Source organism: Carassius carassius, chromosome 49, assembly GCF_963082965.1.
Source record: "Carassius carassius chromosome 49, fCarCar2.1, whole genome shotgun sequence".
NCBI classification, from domain to species: Eukaryota; Metazoa; Chordata; class Actinopteri; order Cypriniformes; family Cyprinidae; genus Carassius; species Carassius carassius.
This window is the reverse complement of record NC_081803.1, coordinates 12,692,305-12,711,044: the sequence shown is the minus strand read 5'-3', so window position 1 is coordinate 12,711,044 and position 18,740 is coordinate 12,692,305. Positions and strand designations below refer to the sequence as shown.

The 18,740-nt window shown below is 39.3% G+C and overlaps 1 protein-coding gene across 31 annotated transcripts in view; it reads right to left on the bottom strand.

Annotated features, from left to right (window-relative positions):
• Positions 1-18,740, bottom strand: part of LOC132132047 (disks large homolog 2) — a 220,222-nt gene that overhangs the window by 126,764 nt on the left and 74,718 nt on the right. The window contains exon 1 of one of the 31 annotated variants that reach the window (XM_059544245.1): positions 17,829-17,951. The exons of the other annotated variants lie outside the window; for them this stretch is intronic. Within the exon in view, the coding sequence (XP_059400228.1) occupies positions 17,829-17,858 (30 nt within the window). The 5' untranslated portion in view covers positions 17,859-17,951. Of the gene's footprint in view, positions 1-17,828; positions 17,952-18,740 lie in introns of those variants that run through there. 31 annotated transcript variants of the gene reach the window in all.

Sequence of the window (18,740 nt, the reverse complement as noted above, 5' to 3'; positions counted from 1 at the left end):
CCCTTTAAATCACAGTATTAAAAAGGACATAGACTGTCACTGCACAGACCCCATAAAATGTAATATAAGTTCATTCTATTTTAGGAATCTACTCCACTGAGCATGACATTCCGAGACAGAATCAGCCATGATGTGAACTGACGGCACAGTAAATGGTCAGAAAGTGAATCGCCATTTGCATGGTTGGTGTGAGGCACCAAAATCTGGCTTTGGTCAACAAAATATTACTCACCGCTTAAAACCAATCCACCCGTGTGCTGATCTTTTATATTTTCTCCAATAACAAGCTCCTGACTCAGCTCAACACACAGCACAGTATGGATCACAAGCACAAATCAACACAAAGTGAGGTCTACTTCAACTGTAATTACAAACAGAGTCCCTATGCAGAGTTAAGTGATGTACTGAATGCTAAGGATAGCGTGTGTAAGTGCTCATGTTGTCCAGCAGAGGGCGCAAGCACACAGTTTTACTGAAAGAAACTGATGGATCGGGCTAGTCAGATCTTGATACATTAGCATAGGGATACCCAATCCTGCTCCTGAAAATCTACCTTCCTGCAAAGTTCAGCTCCAAGACTGTGCTACATTACGGTATTACAGTAAAGCATCAGCACCAAATTCTGCTTCAAGATGCAAAACCACATTGAAGCAATGCTAAATATGCCAGCTGTGACCCACCTCAGTTCCTTGTATCGGAGAAGATTCTGATGCTGACTTGATTCTCTGTAAGTAAAATGCAGCATCGGAGCAGCATTAGATTTCACTGTCATGCTGACAATATATTTTTGACATTTGACATTACATTTCATATTTATAATTTCATATTTCCATTCATCCCATGTTTCTATATTCATAATGTCACATTTAAAACATTAATTTATATTTTATATAAATTAGCAATAGTTTTTTTTTGTGTGTGTGTGTGTGTGTGTGTGGAGAGAGGTGTCTCTAGGGCTCTTTGTGGACAGCACACATATTCTGCAGTTGACTGTGCATACAGTAAGAGCAGACAGTGGAGTCTGAGACTGAGCTGCCTATGGACTCAGGATCTGGAGCAGACTAAAAATTAATTAGCTAGAAGTTTGATAGCTTTTTTACAGGAAGTTTAATTACAGTGGTAAAGAACAATTAGATTTGAGCTCTTAGACACCTCTTGGGAACTACATAAAAGAAAGAGCAAGAAGCCTTCAAGTGACTCGATAAAAACAAATGGCTCCCTGCAACTACACTACAGTGTTCAATGTTTGACTTTTCTAATTGAATTTTAATTTGTGATATTTTTCCAGGTAATTAAGCCATTATTTGACTCTAATGGGCTTTCCACATGTAAAAGCCTTGAAATAAATCAGGCATTGCACAAAAAACCTGAGTAAACATAATCCTGGGCTACTCGGGGTTAAAAGTGGCCTTAGTTCTGGCTTTAAAAAGACAATTCCCAGGGTTTGTTGTAGTATGAAAATCTATTTAGAGTAATGGCACTCAAAAAAAAATTCAATTCATTTCCCTTACATCAGAACAGTATAGTCTTATCACAGTGTGTATAATGCCTCTCAAGATAACGTCATTAACTACATATTTGCTACACAAATATAATAAATTGATGATAAATGAACAAATCTTACAGTTAGCATTCCTTCTCTTTTGGATAGCTTTCTGGAAGGGAATGAACAGTAATCTGGAAAATGGAGCATGGAACAGACTTTACACATAACGGATTAGGAGTCCAGATATGGATCTTGCTTTCAAAAAATATGCTAAAAATACTCTGGTTTAAAAATTGCAAGCTCTGGGTTATATAAGCCTGCAGTGTGGGTTTAATCACACAACATGCACCTAATTAAGATTCCTATGCAGCATCTCCCCTCTCCAAAAAAAATAAAAACAAAAATAAATAAATAAACAGCCCATAGCACTTCTAATCACTCTATTTATCATGGCAATGCTGTTAGTAATCACACCAAGTGACATAGAATGATCTCCAATAAAACAGGAGAGTGTAGGGACCACTCTTCGGCTCACACCTGACACAGAGAGCTCAACTTGACCAAGGAGGCAGAGCAGGGTTATTGAGGTTTGTTTAGCATTAAGATTATTAGTTATGCAAATTTATTGAACCAAATTTGAATGTAAATGTGCTCTAGGTTCAGTACGAATTAAGTAAACAATAACGTGACTTAAGCATGATAAATCTACTAACTCAAATTACTCACAAGTCAATAAATCCATTCTTTGGTTAAAACGAAGTACCTTTATAAAATTTTAAGTATGACATTTTGGCTGGCCAATGTGGTTTTTGATAACTGAAACTTATACCATTTAAAATGCTTTTTGTTAATTGAAATAAAGCTAAAAAGATCAAATACATTTTAGAGGAAATTTTTACAATTTAAAGGAAATATAGAATTATGAAATTAAATTAAATATATTTAAAAAACACAAATAAAATTGAAAATCACACAAAAAAATGAAAATACTATGAAAACTGAAAATATAAATAATATAATAAATAATTTTAATTAATATTATAGAATGGAGTCTAATTTTGTTCTGCCTTGTGGGAGAATCCAGGTTGCATGCTAAGCTTAAAAAGCAACAGAAATCTTAGGAATCCACTGGCAGCTAAAGGACACACAGCATGAGCCTACCAACCCTCCCAGCGTCTCTCTGTAACTGTGATTTTAAAATAGAAGTACAATTTCACAAAAAATAATTAAAAAAACAACACATGAGCTCTATGGCCAAAGTTGTGAGAACGCTATAAGAATGCTGACACTGAAAGAACAAGCATCTTGGCCCCAAAACATCCTCCTATCCGTGCAAACTCCTCCTCATTTCCTGTCACCCTGTCTGAAGGCCTTCTGAGCTGGAAGAAGAGCACTGTCAGAGGAAAAAACTCAACTAAAGTGCTTACTGCACACTTTATTCTGGGGGTCATGAACCCTCCCCACATTCAGCATCTATGTCAATTAGTCCTGACAGTGAAATGTCAATGATTTAATCATTAGAAATTAAGAATGGGGTGAATTGAGAACAGTGAGAAGGGGTGAACTTCATCATCTTACTGGTTGGCCCTAATGACATACATTTACATTTAATCATTTAGCAGACACTTTTATCCAAAGTGACTTACAAATTATTATAATAGAAGCAATAAGACAAATGAGAGAGGAACAGTTAGTCTAGCACAGTACACATAGCTAGGGTTTTTTTTTTTTTTTTTAATAGAATGGAATAGAATAGAATAGAATAAAACAGAATAGAATAGAATAGGTACGTGTTAGTATTAGTTCGTCAGATGCTGGTAAAAAAGATGTGTCTTTAGACGTTTTTTGAAAATGGTCAAAGACTGTTTGAATTGAGATAGGGAGGTCATTCCACCAGCTGGGCACAGTCCCGGAAAAAGGTTCGTGATACTGATGTTTTGCCTCTTTGGGATGACTTTTTACATTAATTCTGTGAAATTATATATTCTGTTTATTTAGGTATTTTTGCGCATTATAAAGTGTTGAGAAGAATACTATTAGTTTTTACTTGACAGTAATATGACGATACAGGCTGACAAATCTAATGGAACTGAGACATTTCTAAGGACTAGAATATCATAGAGATGCATTGGCTATTTTTGCCATGGCCAAGTAAGTGAATATCTAGCAACCACTCAAAGCACATTAGCAACTATGCAGAACACACAGCCAGCTGCATAGGAACACCTAGGTAAGACCAAGCTAACCACTTTATAGTGCTGTGTCAACACAGGAAAGAAAAGTACCACTTGTAAGCCTGTGCAATAAAATGGTATTTATATTTATCGACGGTACACCTTCTTTGATATCTTTGATATAGGCACATGTTGTGAGTGACGCAGGCAGCACACACAAACAGAACACATGCTGAAATGTTAGAATGTTAGGTGTGCATCAGAGATCATCATCAGTGGCACGTGAAGTGCGATGATAATGTAAGTGACATTGTTGCATTTTAATGTTTTGTTAGTTTACTCTAGCCTACAAGACGTGCCGCTGCTGCGTTATTCATTCAAAGTATAAGAGAAATACAGAAGCTCAATGCAGAAAAGCTTCTGGTCTTCCTGGTCTGTTGTGAATCCGCGTTCACGACACTGCAGTGACGCTGCTGATATAAGATGCTGCTGAAGTGTAATGTGGTGCGCCCGAGGCGCAATGCAGATGTCATCTCATCTGCTGAATGTTCCACGTGTTCCAGCTGTGGCATTACTATGTCCCACTCGGTGCAGCACAAGCTCTCCAGTTATGTAGGCATCGTATGGCAATGAACACATTTACACCACCAGGTCTCCATTGCTTTTTGCCTTTCTGAAGCTTGTGACAGCAGTTGCAGCTGTGTAAGAGCTTCTTCCATTGCTCTTCGTTCTTCGTCCATGTATTCGGGTTCAAATAAATATGGCTGGGCAAAAAAATGCAAGTCCGAAGTGTTCCGAAGATGAACAGGTTTGGAACAACATAAGGGTGAGTCATTAATGACATAATTTTCATTTTTGGGTGAACTAACCCTTTAAGCCCGGAACCATCAACATAGTCTATGAGTTTGTAGGTTGATGACGCTACTAGACACTCATTGGAGGGTTTCTAAGGCTTGTCTTCATTTTGTAATCACAGCAAAACGACTCCCAAAAACATTGTGAGCAAAAGTTTATCATAAAACCAGTTGCACTAAATGTCTCTACAGTCTACTCAGGTTCACAATGCTTTTTGAAAACGCGATCCACTGGCATAAAGTTGGTTTTGTGCTAGACCGCTCGATATTCGCAAGTTTAGAGACCATCTCTAAGGTTACATACCACCTTGGTATATGCGTTAGATTTTTTATATTTACAAAATAAACTCAAATCATATGTAAATATTACAGAATTTACCTGACTCGTAAAAGAACACTCTACAGTTGGTTTTGAGACTGTACGATACTGTCTAAAAATGTTGTTGGAATTACGTGAAAAACGTGTTTACTAACGTATTCAACTTTAGAGATGGTCCCTGAATTTGCAAATACCGAGCGTCTAACATCAAGCCAACTTTATGCCAGTGGGTCGCGTTTCCAAAAAGCATTGTGAGCCTGATTAGACTGTAGACACCTTAGGTATAACTGGTGTACGATAAACTTATGCTCACAATGTTTTTTGGAGTGAAGATTTCCTCTGTGATTACAAAATGAAGACATGCCGTAGAAACCTCCACCGAGTGTGTCTAGAGTCGTCATCAACTTAGACCATTGACGATGTTGATGGTTCCGGGCTTAATGATGTAACTATAATGATAAGTAAATGAATTCAGTCAATATTAAATAATTCAACATAATAAATGGGAATCTGTGAAAATATATTGATTTGGCACACCACACTCTCAAACTCCGATCTCTATTATTAGTTTAATCAGAGGCTTCTGCGTGAGCTCTCAACCAATGATTCACCGGCAATCCACAAGGACCGCCTCCCTCATTTCCATGTTGAACATGGAAAAGTGAAAAGAAATAAATGAATAAATAAATAAATAAATCTGGAAATAAATACATGTGGGAATAAATAAATACATATAATAAATAAATAAATAAATACATTTAAAAATTAATTAATTATTTAAATATAAAAATGAAAGAAAGTACTGTATAAGTAAATAAAAGTTAAAAAGAATATTATAGAAAAATAAATGTAAAATAAATACATAAACGAAAAAAAGTAATTTAAAATATAATTCAGGATAAAATTTTATTTCAAATGAACTATTTTTTGTTTTTATCACATCATTTATTTATTTATTTATTTTCCTTTTATTAAATGTATTTATCTACATATTTATTTATTTTTAATTTCCGCAGGTTTGGTCCTCCATAGTGTATGAGTCCCACAATTGTCCTTTATAATGTGAAAAGATCGATCTCAAAATCATTCAGTTATTGTTGGAAAGATGTCAAATATGCAGAAGTAGGCCTATACTTTATGTAAACATTAGGGAAGGAACGAAACATGTATTCGTACCGAACGGTCACGGTACGGGCATCTCGGTTCAGTACATGACCTTAAGATGAATACAGGCAATTTACCCCCCAATCCAGAAGGGGGAGCTCGCAGCAATGCAACGCTGTTTGATAACCAGCCACCAGCAGAAAAACAGTGAATGCATGAGTTGCACTCTTGAAAACAAAGGGTGCTTCTCAATTCATATTTGTGCATCCTCGTTTCCTTTCCTCGCTTCCTTTCCTCGTGTCTTAGCTCCACCCTTTCAGGATGCGAGGGAAGGACGCAAGGAAAAGACGTGAGGATGGAGGACTTGAATCAAGTGAAATGATTTATCCTCGCTCCCTTCAGCGTTACTTCAAAGTGTCATCAGCTGTAATTAAAGGGATCTGCCCTTATGTTGTTAAAGTTTGTTAATTAAGACATTCATAATAAATATTAATAAAGCAAGATGCCCTGTTTGAAATATATGACATGCATGGTTTATTTGAAGGGGAAAGGTAAAATATAAATAAAAATTGTTACAACAGATGTGAAGGGGGAGGAGAATTTATACTTGCGTCACGTTAAGTCGATAAAATACTTCCGCATAGGATACACCTGTGTATCCTCGCTCATCTCTCCTCATGAAGCCTCCTCCCTCCTCGATCCTCGTCTCCTCATGGTGCAATTAGAGAATTGAGATGTCCTTCAAGATGGCTGTGTTCGATCGGTTTCCGGGTCATAGGATGGAGGACGGAGGAGCGAGGAGACGAGTAGGGATATTGAGAAGCACCCAAAGTCTACTGGACAGTGACCATGTGCTGATTCTGAATGGGTCTCTCACAGACTAACGATGGAGTATACTTTAACCCTATAAGGTCTAAGGGTATTTTTGGGGCCTGGAGAAGTTTTGTCATGCCCCAAATAATCACCACCCCGGTCTGCCATTCCGAAAGGCACTGTCCCCGTCCACAACGCGAAGCTGCAGAAGTGTGTCACCCAAGACAGCCCCACAACATCCAGGAACTTGGAAGTACTCAGGGCGGATCTCATCCACCCCCGGTGCCTTCCCACTGAGAAGCTTTTTTATCAATAAAATAAAAATCAATGAGAAATAAAAATAATAATAAAAACTATACCAATAAAAATGGTAGTTTAGATGAAATCTAAAATTAATTAGTTGCAATAGAATCACAAATGTTGTATATAATAAGTCCACTGTGAAAATGATAATTAAATACAGTAGTTATATAGTGTATATTGCACACTGATCTGGTATTAATAAATAAGCAATAATAATAATAATAATTTGTATTGCACATGAAAATCCCTTATTGCACATAAATATATGTGAACTGCACAGAAACTCAGCATATATAGGCTACGTTACATGTGCACTGTTTTTCCCCCATGTTTATCTGTAAACTAAATCAAATATATTTCAAGAATTTATTTCTTGTATGTATTATATGTACTGCAGATTATATATATACCTAGCGTAGCGATCAAAAACTGTGTACACCTTCCCTCCAGCAACACCTGTTACCTGAAGGAAGGTTCCTACCTATATATTGTGAACAATCAAAAAAAAAGAGTGACACCTACTGGACATACCTGTACATAAGACCAAAATGGCTCTTACATACCGGCCCCTAATTGGGATGAATCAATATACCAATTCCCAACACATAACATAGAGCCATAAACAAACATACACACATGATGCTTGTAACAAACCCCTTAACCAATAGACTCATGTAAAAAGCAAAGTTTTGCTACAGGCCTATCAATAACACTTGACTTAGTTTGTAAACGAATAGAGCGCACCAGTCCCTTCTTGTCAGGGAATGTTTCCAAAACTCTTCCGAGTGTCCAGGATCCTCGAGGTGCCGTTGGATCCATAATGGCCACAATGTCTCCAGATTTAAGGCTATTTTTAATCTTGTTCCATTTCTGCCTCTCCTGCAGCAACGGTAGGTATTCCCTCACCCATCTCTTCCAAAAAAGGTCTGAAATGTACTGAACCTGTTTCCACCTTCTTTTTATGTATAAGTCATGAACATCAAACAATCCAGGAGATAAGGATGGTTTTCCCTTTAACAACAGAATATGATTGGGAGTGAGATTTTCAAGATCCATTGGATCGTCAGACAATTAGGTGATTGGTCGATCGTTCAAGATTGCCTCCGCTTCACACAAGACTGTATGGAAACTGTCATCATCAAGTGTCTGCTGTTGGAATACTGCAGTGAGGATCTTCCTCAACATGTGGATGATCCGCTCCCAAACCCCACCATAATGGGATCCAGCTGTAGGGTTGAAACTCCACTCAATGCCCTTCTGACATAACACTCGTTGAATCTTAGCCTGATTCAATGATAAAAGTGCCTCCCGAAGTTCCCTCTCTGCTCCTACAAAATTTGTGCCATTATCTTAAAGAAGATGCTCCACTTGCCCTCTTCTACTGATAAATCGGCGAAGAGCATTAATGCAGGCATCTGTGTCAAGAGAATTGGCAAGTTCAAGATGAACAGCTCTACTGGCCAAGCAGGTGAAGATAACACCATAGCGTTTCACTGTACCTCTTCCCTTCTTCACCTCTATTGGTCCAAAATAGTCAACGCCTGTGTTGGTAAACGGCGGATGGTCTGGCATAATCCTCTCCTTAGGCAGATCAGCCATCTTCCGCCCCATCATCCTCCCATTATATTTTTTACAGAAGCAGCATTCTGCTATGACCTTCCTCACAGCTGAGGTTGCACCTGTGATCCAATACCTTCTTCTCAAAGCAGACAACATGTGATTACGCCCACTATGACCAAGCTGTTGATGTAAATCTTTCAGTATGAGGGTAGCCACATGCTGATCTTTAGAAAGGAGTAGCGGATGTTTTGTATCTTCTGGCAATGAACCCTGTGTCAGCCGCCCTCCGACTCTCAGAAGCCCATTATCCAACCATGGATCCAACTTATAGATGGTACTCTGTTTGCTCACTGTATGCTTTCCAGAAGACAAAGCAGCGATTTCCCCAGGGAATCTTTTCTGTTGGCAATACCAAATTATAGCTGTCTCGGCTTCCATAAGATCCTCTGTCGACAAGGTTTTTCCTCCTGTTGTACCTTTAGCTATTTGATTCCCTTGCTCCAGGATATTCTGTTTATTGGCTTCAGCAGTATCTGACTCTCTCCTCTTGCAAATCCTTCTCAACAACATCCTTTTCAACTTAAGAAACCAGGCAACTGATACTCTAAGTCTCTTCCAATCTGAGAAGTAAGCCATCAACCTATTTGTACCCTTCGGTGAGCCTTGAGTATTTACCACATTGACAAAGGCTTCCTTCTTGACCTCAAGGTCCTCAAACGCTACTGCAGTGTCCACCATATTTACAGGCCAATACTCTTCTGGTTTGTACAGAAACTTGGGTCCTTCTATCCATCTGTTGGTCTTGATAAAATCTCCAGCCCTCCTTCCTCTGGATGCATCGTCAGTTGGATTTTACTTTGTGCCAACATATCGCCACTGTGATGTCTCTATGGCTTCCCTGATGATGGAGACTCTGTTGGCAACAAAAGTATGAAACCGCTTGTCCTCATTCATGACATACTTGAGTACAGATGTGCTGTCTGTCCAGAAGACTGATTCTTGCAACTGAAGCCTCAGCTCTTTCTTTAGCATCAGATCAACACGGACAGCAAGAACAGCTGCAGTTAGCTCCAAGCGGGGAACAGTGATAGCCTTTAAAGGTGTTACTCGGGCCTTGCCCAAGAGGAAGGACACATGAATGTTACTGTCGCTATTCTGGATTCTAAGGTAAGTGACTGTGCCATATCCCTGTTCGCTTGCATCTGAAAAATGATGAAGCTGCGCATGTATGTAGGAACCCCAACTCATGGGCTTAACGCATCTCTCAACCTTGAATTCAGAGAGTGCATTAAGTTCCTTCAACCACCGTGTCCAACCACGCAATATGTCATAGGGCACAGTCTCATCCCATCCAAAGCTCCTCCGGCATAGCTCCTGTAGCATGATCTTAGCAGGTAACACTACTGGCGCCAAAATCCCAAGTGGATCGTATACTGGACTGGACACTGACAACATTCCGCTTCTTGTGCAAGACTTCTCCTGAATCTCCAGTTTGAACTTAAATGAGTCAGTTTCCGCACACCACAACAAACCAAGAGCTCTCTCAACAGGCAAGCTGTCCTTGTCCAGATCAAGCTCTTTCCATTTCTTGGCTCGACACTCCTCAGGAAAGGTTTGCAGGACAGTGCGCTTGTTGCTTATCCATTTTGTCAGATTAAAACCTCCTTGCTGACAGAGATTGGAAAGATCTTGAACTAAAGAAACTGCTTCCTCTTCAGATGCCACACTCTTAAGGCAATCATGTACATAAAAATTCTCTTTGAGAGTTTGAACAACCTCCTCATGGAATTCACATTGATGATCATCTGCTGTTTTTCGCAATGCAAAGGCAGCGCAACTTGGAGAGGAGACAGCCCCAAAAAGATGGACAGTCATGCGAAACATTGACACTTCTTTTGTAAAATCTCCGTTCTGCCACCACAAGAAACGGAGGAAATCCCTGTCCTCTTCTGCCACCCTAACCTGATGAAACATTGCCTGTATGTCTCCCATGATAGCTACCAACTCCTGCCTAAACCTTAGGAGAACACCAAGTAATGTTCTTGTAAAATTGGGACCTTGCAGAAGGACTTGATTTAATGATGTTCCTTTGAATGCCGCACCACAATCAAAAACCACACGTAGGTTCCTCTTCCTGGGATGACGTACACCATGGTGAGGAATATACCACACCTTGCCGCGGTCTCCTATCAGCTGCTGAGTGGGCAATTGCTCTGCATATCCTTTGTTAATCATCAAATGCTACATACTACATACTCCTCATAAAACAGCTCATCTCTCTGAATCTCATCTTCAATCCAAGTATCCGCTGGTTTGCCAAAGAGAAGTTGTTAGGAAGATACACATTTTCCCTTTTAAATGGCAATGTCAAAGTATAATGATTGTCCTCAAGCTTGACAGAACTCTCAGCAATCTCCAAGAATCTAATATCCTCTCTTGACAATCCTTGCTCTTCTACACCTCGCTCATTGAAGTCATGGTTGAATTGTTTAAGCAACATCTCCTCCAGTCTACACACAGAAATCCTGTTAACCACTGCAGAACGGTCTTCCTCCTCAAGGCTGCCTGCATTCAAAGGACCATTGATAACCCAACCTAATGCTGTTCTTATAGCATAAGGGCCATCCTCATGGCTATTTATGACTTCCCAAGGCTCCATCATCTTGGGAGCATTGTTTCCAATCAACAACTCAACGTTAGCCATTATACGGGGAACTTTAACCTTTGCCAAGTAAGGCCACTTGGACAAATCTCCCAAAATGCTATCATCAATAGCAGATACTTCCAAACCTGAAAGTATGTATGCAGGTACAACTCTTTCCTGTCCCATAGTTTGTAACAGAAACTGAGTTTTCCTACCAGAAAGATTGAGCCGCTGCATAAGGCTTTCTGTACAAAAGGTCGCAGAACTGCCAGGATCCAGGAATGCATACGTCTGGATTTTATGATCTCCTTTACTGGCCTTGAATTGAACTGGTAAGATAGAAAGAAGACAGTGATCCTTTCCGGCCCCTGTATGACCACATGTTTCGGTAGATCCTAAGAACTTGTGTGCCTCTGACTCCTTGCAAGCTTTGTTGTAGTTGGCTGTATTTCTGTCTATATGAAGCACAGTGGGATGGTGCTGACTACATATCCTACAAGTCAACCGCTTGCCACAGTTACGACTCATGTGCCCAGCACTTAAGCAACCAAAGCAAAGCTCTTTCTCCTTAGGAAATTCCATCTTTTCCCTATGCTTCCTCCTTTTAAATTGTGGACAGTACTCCAATACATGATGCTTAGCACAACACAAACATAATGGCAATTCCCTTCTCACATTCTTAGTAGTTGCCCCAGGTGCAATGGTAGTGGCAAATATGTTTCCTTTAACTCTGCCTTCTGAACGTAGCTTTGACCGATTAACAGGCCTCATGCTAGTCGGCAAGTCTCTTATATTACCAAACAAAGGAACCATTAGGATACTAACCTGTCTTTCAACAAATTGAACAAGATCTTTGAACAAAGCTCTGCATTCAGTAGTTTCCAGAATGTTATGTGCAACAACTCTCCACCGTTCTCTGAGCTTGAAAGGCAATATAGATATAATGACTCTCATATTGCTTGGCATATTTAACTCCTGAAGGTACTGCAGCTCCTCAGTGACATTGCAACAACCACGCAGAAAGAGAGCATAAGACTGCAAAGCATTAACATCCTCCCCCTTTATTGAGGGCCAAGACAACGCTCTTTCTAAATAAGCAGTGGCGATCTTATACTTATTGCCAAAATGTTCCTCCAATAACTGTTTTGCCTTAGCATAGCCAGAGTTAGGGGTCATGTGAAGACAACTGCGGACCAGCTCCCTAGGCTGCCCCCTAGTAAACTGTTCCAGATAATACAAGGAATCACTATGACTTGCCTTCTCCTTCACTCCCTTTTCAAATGCTCTTTTAAATGAAACATAATGAAGAGGATCTCCATCAAACAAGGGAATGTCTCTTGCTGGTAAAGATGTGCAGCGTTGGTGTTGGACAAGAGCTGCTGTTATTTCATTTTGTCTTTGCATTATGGTGACAATGTCACCACCCTGACTCTCAATTTGAATTTGTGGCTGAGAAATCACATGAGATTCAAGATGTCCAGGAGGTTGCACTGATGCATGCTGAAAAATCCTATCGGGTGCAAGAGGTCCATTAGGTTGAACTGACAGATGCTGAGAAGTCCTATCAGATCCAAGAGGTCCATGAGACTGAACTGACTGATGCTGAGAAGTCCTATCAGATCCTTGAGGTCCATGAGACTGAACTGACTGATGCTGAGAAGTCCTATCAGATCCAAGAGGTCCATGAGACTGAACTGACTGATGCTGAGAAGTCCTATCAGATGCAAGAGGTCCATGAGGTTGAACTGACAGATGCTGAGAAGTCCTATCAGATGCAAGAGGTCCATGAGACTGAACTGATGTTTTTCGTAGTATATACTGGGAACTATGTCTTTCTAAGTCCATACATTCCTGCCATGTCTGGTGACGAATGTCCTGATACGACACAGAAGATGCCAAAGGAGGATCCACTACTGATACTTTGTTTTACATTTTACTACTTACAGCAGATTCAAACTCCTCTGCCATTGGATTCAATATAATTGAGGTAGCTTTCTCCCCTTCCTTTTCCAATTGAGGATGCATATTATAAGAGGCTTTAGAAACACTGTGACATTCAGAGGCCTGTAAAACTGCAAGTTTAGCAGTAGATTCTGCTAGCATTGCGTTCAACTCCAGTTGCTCCTTTTTCCTCTTTATCTTCTGCTCTTGCTCCTCCAAAGCGTGTTTTTCCTTTAACCTTGCCATACGAGCGAGCAGTGCAGCCTTATTTGCCTCAGCTATAACTCTTGCAGAAGAATTACTACTGCATGTACTCACTTTACTTGAACGTTTACTACCAACATTTGAAATACTATCATGTGGATCAACATCATCAACCTTGGCATGCATGACCTCATTTAAAGTAGGCCTTAAAGTAACTTCATTCTCAGCACATGATACCCACATTTTGACTTCAGCTATAAAATCATTATTCACAATCTTTTTTGCTTTAAACCATATGTCATGTTTTTCCTTCTCACTTTCAGGTAACATACCCATCAAAGAATCATGAATACCTTTTGCTTCACACAAATTTAAAAGATAATCAAAAGCACTTTGTACATCTTTTACATTTGTTTGTTGCATCAGACCTTGCATATTTTTTCTTAAATTGGTAGCTTTAATTAACACAGATTTTCTATCACTCTGTAATTTTTCAACCTTTGCAGCAAATGCTTCAGAAGTTAATTTCACAACACGTTTTTCTTTGTCCGTTTGAACATCAAAGTCATTTAAAGCACTCAACTGTGGCATTTCCATAGAGCTGTGCTCACTTTCAGATGTCTCCATAATACACAGAGTGTAAAAAAAAACACGATCGAAACTATTGAAAATAGTTCGCAAAGTTAGTTATTTTCTTTGACGAACAATGCATTGGATTTATGTCCCATGATGTGTGCACACAAAGTTAAATGGCCATTCAATATTAAGTAGCGCTAGTAAACATACCTGTTCACGTTGGGCGCCATTGTTTAAACACAGCTCCTCTGCTGACGTTTATAGAACAGCTCCGATGTCTTTCGTTGCGCTGATGAATGTCCGTAACCCAGTAGGAGAGATGTGCGTGTGTAATCAACAGTTGCGAATGCTGCGATGTCCTCTCGTCGCGATTGCAGCTGACCTTGGTCATTGGTAAAGTCAATGCGAAGCTCTTCCAATAATACTTAATTCCCTTCGGCCAATTATGAAGCTCCAAAGTCACGTATAGGCTAAACACAGTTCCTTTTATGTCGATAAACAGTTTTTGACTAAATGTAAGTGGCCAATGCTAATACTTTAAAATGCTGAGGGATGCTGGATGGTGTTTGTAATGGACGCGCACGCTTGGGTTACTATTAACTGGAATGTCAACACAAGATGTTAAAATTGCTCATTGTTGTTGATTTATTTTACCGTTGCTGGTCTTCATTTCCATATAGGCAAGAATCCAATGAACAGTCAGTAAATCCACCAATCCTTCACCTTTACAATGACTTGCCTAGCATGACAAACAACCTAGCGTAGCGGTCAAAAACTGTGTACACCTTCCCTCCAGCAACACCTGTTACCTTCTTCTTCTTCTTCTTCTTTTTGATTGGCGGTTTGCAACTATTTCTTGTGCATTACCGCCACCACTGGACTGAAGTAGTCACGGGAGTTACTAACTATTCCCAAACTAAATATACCAGCACGTTAAACTAATATAATAATAATAATAATAATAATAATAATAATAAAAAAAAACACTTATATCCTTTTTAACAGGCCTGTACTTTTCAAAAAAAGAAGTAATAAATCAAAATTTTCCCTTGAGCTTCTTTTCAATAGTGTTTTAATTTCTAACGACATTTTCTTTGTTTTCAACTCATTAACAAGCCTCTGCCTTGCCTCATTGTATTTATGACAGTGCATTATTACATGCTCTACTGTTTCAGGTATATTGTTCTGGCAATACTCACAATTTCCATCTCCATGCTTTTTTATTAAGAACATTGTACTATTCAACTTTGTATGACCCAACCTCATCCTTGTTAGTATAATTTCTTCCTGTCTTGATCTGGTTATTTGTGTGTCTTTTCCCACTTTCCCTTGTATCCTATAAAGATGTCTTCCTGTGTACCCATTATCCCAAATATGCTGCCACTTTTTAATCGTTTTCGCCTTTACTATACTTTTTATTTCTGCTTTACTGTACTTTACATCTACATCTATATTGCTTTTTTCTGTAGCTCTCTTTGCATGCTCATCGGCCAGTTCGTTACCCTCTACTCCTATATGGGCTGGAACCCATAAGAATGTCACCCTCCTTCCTGATGCTTGTATTCCACTTGCCAGCTGTAAAATTTCGATTAAAATATCTTCCCTTGAATCAGACCGATAATTCTGAACACTAAACATTGCTGAACTTGAATCAGAGAGAATCACTGCCTGCAGACAATTGTTAGACTCTATCCACACGAGTGCTAACCATATGGCAACCAGTTCAGCAGTATACACTGATAGGTCATCATTTATCCTTTTTGCCTTTGCTATTCCCATCTCAGGGATTACATAAGCTACCCCTACTCTCTTTTCAATATTTTTAGACGCATCTGTAAAAACCTTTACACACTCTTTGTATTTTCCTGTTATATAATTTCTTACCCCATACTTATCCACTCCATCTTTCTTTCTTTCCTCCAACAGTCCTAAATCAACCCTCAATTCTTCCAACATCCAAGGAGGCACTACTGGATATGCCACTATAGGGCTGATGTTCAGTGACCCAATTCCCATGTTATTCACCTTATCTTTTATAACCCACCCATAACTTTTAACTTTCATACTTTCTTTTTCCTGACATTCTCTTAATACTGTCTGAGACATGTGGTTCTCTTTATGACCCCTGATGTTTGCCCAGTATACCAGTGCTAGCTGGTCCCTCCTCAAATGCAGTGGCATCTCACCCACCTCTACTTGAATTGCAGCTACTGGAGAAGTTTTTATTGCACCACTAATTATCCTCATTGCTTGATTTTGCATACCATCAAGTTTGCTCAAGCTTGTCTTGGAGGCTGATCCATATGCTATACAGCCGTAGTCACACACCTGTTACCTGAAGGAAGGTTCCTACCTATATATTGTGAACAATCAAGAAAGAGTGACACCTACTGGACATACCTGTACATAAGACCAAAATGGCTCTTACACACCCATTTCATATTCCTATGGATTCCTTGATGAATAAAGCAGGCAACAAACCAGGGAGGGCTATGTTAACAGGAAAATAAACTATTCTGATCCAATGAGCAGACATTAGTGGGGAAGAAGATGTGCACTATACTGGTTAACACTTGTGTGCATGTCACTGATATACAAGAACAGGCCCTGCTTCTGTTAGCTGCTCATGTTGACCACTTTCACAAGGCACAGTAAGGGGGTAACGTGAGCACTCTCTTTCAAGCAAACACACAGACAGTCTTGGTCCAAACAGCAGTGTAGCCAAGCCAAATGTGAGAGTCCATGTGAACAATGGTGTTACTCTGAGGGGAGCATATGAGATGTAGGGATGGGACGGTATGAAAATTTAATATCACGATTATAGTGACTAAAATTATCACGATTATCAATATTATCACGGTTTTGTTGAAACGAGATGAAAGTGTTTGGAGCTAATCAACAGAGACCGTGTGAACACAAACTGGGAACATGCTCAGCTCACATAATCACCATTCATTCTCCCATTCTTTCTGCACTTTATCTTTCTTTTTGTCTTGTTTTTTATTATCTCACTCTGTCCCAGCAAAAATATGTGGGGATGTATGTAATGGTGTACCTCAGGGCTCAGTACTGAGCCCCCTTCTTTTAATCTATATACTAAATATTATAAATATGGGTGCGTGTGTAAAGCACCATTGAGTGGAAGTGTCATCACCACTAGCCAAAGCAAACATGAGAAAATGCATCATTTACCAGTGGATCAGATATGACAACAGAAGCCCGCCTTAACACATCAGCTTCACACACACACGCACACATATACACAGAGAGACAGGCTCAGAATACAGTCACATGCTTGCTGGGAAGTTTGCTTATACAATAGTGAAATGAAGCACATAATTACACACGTAAGTCAAGCAGAGCGGTAAGAGTACCACATGTGTATACCTAATAACTAATATAATAACTAAGCATAACTAATCATAAAATCACCATGATCATAAAAACAAAGCAAAAATTATGATAGACAGGAAGAGAAAAGTGATTATATCAAGTGCTTATTAGTTGGCTCTCAAGAATACTTGATTCTAAAAGAAACACAGAAGGAAAAGAAAGAGGAAAGAGACAAAGTGAATGGAAAATAGAAAGAGTGACAGAGAGATGAAACAAGAAAATGACACCCAAAAGGTACTATAAAGAGAGAGGCAAGCTTTTGGGGCGAGTCACTTTGCTGCAGAATTTCTTACAACACACGGAAAACATTCTCTCAACAACAGTTTGCAATGGCAACTTTCAATGCTTACGATATTGACAACTACAGCATCGAAATAGCACTTAATCACCTCAGTATACAGTCCACCTCCTTTCCACATTTGACATGACGTACAGTATAAACTCTTTTTTCGCTTACCTCTGGGCTCCTCACTTTCTGTTCCTGCATGCTTCTCTAAAAGTGTGTTTGTATATATGTGTGAGCGTGTTTCATTAAGTTTTAAATCGGACAGTAGAGAGGTGTTCATGCTCTGTGGACTGGCTTCCTTTTTTCTGGGCAGACTCAGAGACTGTGTTCATTGTGTTTGTTTGTATGTGTGTGTGTGTGTGTGTGTGTGTGTGTGTGTGTGTGAGTGAGAGAGAGAGAGAGAGAGAGAGAGAGAGAGAGAGAGAGAGAGAGAGAGAGAATGTGCCAGAGATGTGGGGAGGCCCTGAATCATTTCCCCACCGCTGCATCCAGCACTATGCGGCACTCAGCAAGTCTACTGCAGGGAGCAGAGCCAAGCAGGAACCAAGAAAAGAAGGTCCACCGAGCCCACACAGAAAAGCTGTATTGCAACGGAGATTCCTCGCAGGAAGTTGACAGTTGACAGGTACAACAAGAGTTTTTGTAGCTTATATGACTTTTAAATAAAGAATCAAAGCCCACAGTAGTATGGTTCAGTAGATACATAGTTAATGTTAATCATCACTATTACAGCTGCAGTTTATTAATAAAATCCTAACCCTAAATATTAGACACTGGTGAAAAAGTCCTTCTGCATCCTTTGTACTATTAACATGAATGATGCTTAAAATAATACAAGTTGTTGAGGAGAAGTATATTACTTTTCTAAGTGGTTAGAATAAGTTGTCGCTTGGCAGATGAAAAAGAGGCACTGAAAATTCTGTAATACTTTGCAATAAGATGCAATTTTTAAACATCAGTTAAATGCAATAGTTAACAACAACTAACAATGACATTTCTAAAGCATTTTATTAATCTTAATAAATGTTAGGGCTGGGTAAAAAAAATTGTCATTTTCATTGATTGTCTATTTTGATGAAACAA